At 64.3% G+C, this 1,319-nt stretch overlaps 1 protein-coding gene across 1 annotated transcript in view; it reads left to right on the forward strand.

Annotated features, from left to right (window-relative positions):
• Positions 1-480: 480 nt before the first annotated feature.
• The window catches only part of LOC114071913 (neuralized-like protein 4), a gene marked incomplete at its 5' end in the record, with an annotated part of 2,425 nt that continues 1,586 nt past the window's right edge, over positions 481-1,319 (forward strand). Inside the window, 2 exons of the mRNA XM_027909795.1 lie at positions 481-507; positions 688-1,132. Of these exons, the coding sequence (XP_027765596.1) occupies positions 481-507; positions 688-1,132 (472 nt within the window). The remainder of the gene's footprint in view (positions 508-687; positions 1,133-1,319) is intronic.

Raw genomic sequence — 1,319 nt, forward strand, 5'->3', positions numbered from 1 at the left:
ACTGAGGCAGATTGGGGAGGGATAGGGAGAGGGGACTGGGATGGACTGGGAGGACACCGGGGGTGATGGAAAGACTGGGGCAGATTGGAGAGGGCATACTGGGAAGGACTGGGAGGGGGGTGGGGTCGGTTGGAGGGGCTGGTAGGGGTTGGATGGCACTGGGGCATATTGGGATGGGGGCACTGGCAGGAACAGGGAAGGCACTGGGGGGGACTGGAGACAACTAGGAGGGGTTGAAGGGCACTAGAATGGACTGAGAGGAGCCTGGGGGGCACTGGGAGGGACTGGATCCCCATAACCACTCTTTTATCCCCCTCAGGACCTCCAAACTTCCTCAACCCCACAACAGGACCCCCCAAGACCCCACAAACTCCTCATTTCCCCTCCATAATCCCCTAAACTACTGTTTTAACCCCCTCAGGCCACCCAACCCTCTCTAAGATCCCTCTAACCCCTGTTTTTTCCCCGTTTTCCCCCCAGGTGAACTTGTGGAGTGACTCCATTGAGGTGGAGCCCTAGACCCCCATAAGTCCCCAAACCCCACTCAGGATCCCCCTCACGACCCCCCTAACCCCTGTTTTTCTCTCCCCCCCCAGGTGAACTCATGGAGGCTCCATCGAGGTGAGGGTGACTGTGCTGGCCCTCCACAACCCTTTGATCCCACATAACCTCCATTTTTCCCCGCAGGTGAACTCATGGAGTGGCTCCATTGAGGTGGGAGTGACGGCGCTGGACCCCGCTGAGCTGGAGTTCCCCAGCAGCGCCACGGGGCTGCGGGGGGGCTCCTGGGTGGTCTCGGGCTGCTCGGTGCTGCGCGACGGCCGCTCCCTGCGCGAGGACTTCGGGCCCGACCTGGACGCGCTGGGGGAGGGGGACAGGGTGGGCGTGCAGGCCACGGCGGGGGGGGAGCTGCGGCTCTGGGTCAACGGGCGCGACTGGGGGGTGGCGGCCGCCGGGATCCCCCCCCGGGTGTGGGCGGTCGTGGATCTCTACGGCAAGTGCACCCAGGTGACCGTGGTGCCCCCCGAGGTGATGCCCCCTGCCCCCCAGCCTGAGGTTTTGGGAGGGGGAGCCGCCCTCCTGCCCCCGGAGCCGCCGCCGCTGCTGCCCACAGAGAGCAACGGGGTGGCCGGTACGGGGGGGTGGGGGTTGGGGTTTTGGAGGGGTAATTGGGGGGCTTGGAAGAGGTTTGAGGGTGATGGGGGTATCATTGGGGAGGTTGGGGGAGATGGGTGTCTGTGTGTGGGGATGGGGATGGGGTTGAGGTGGTGTTTAGGGGGCAGGGAGAGGGTAGAGGAGGTGTTTGGGGATTTGGGAAG

This window comes from Empidonax traillii, unplaced genomic scaffold, assembly GCF_003031625.1.
Source record: "Empidonax traillii isolate 1590-97213 ecotype Southwest subspecies unplaced genomic scaffold, ASM303162v1 scaffold2418:size28549, whole genome shotgun sequence".
NCBI classification, from domain to species: domain Eukaryota; kingdom Metazoa; phylum Chordata; class Aves; order Passeriformes; family Tyrannidae; genus Empidonax; species Empidonax traillii.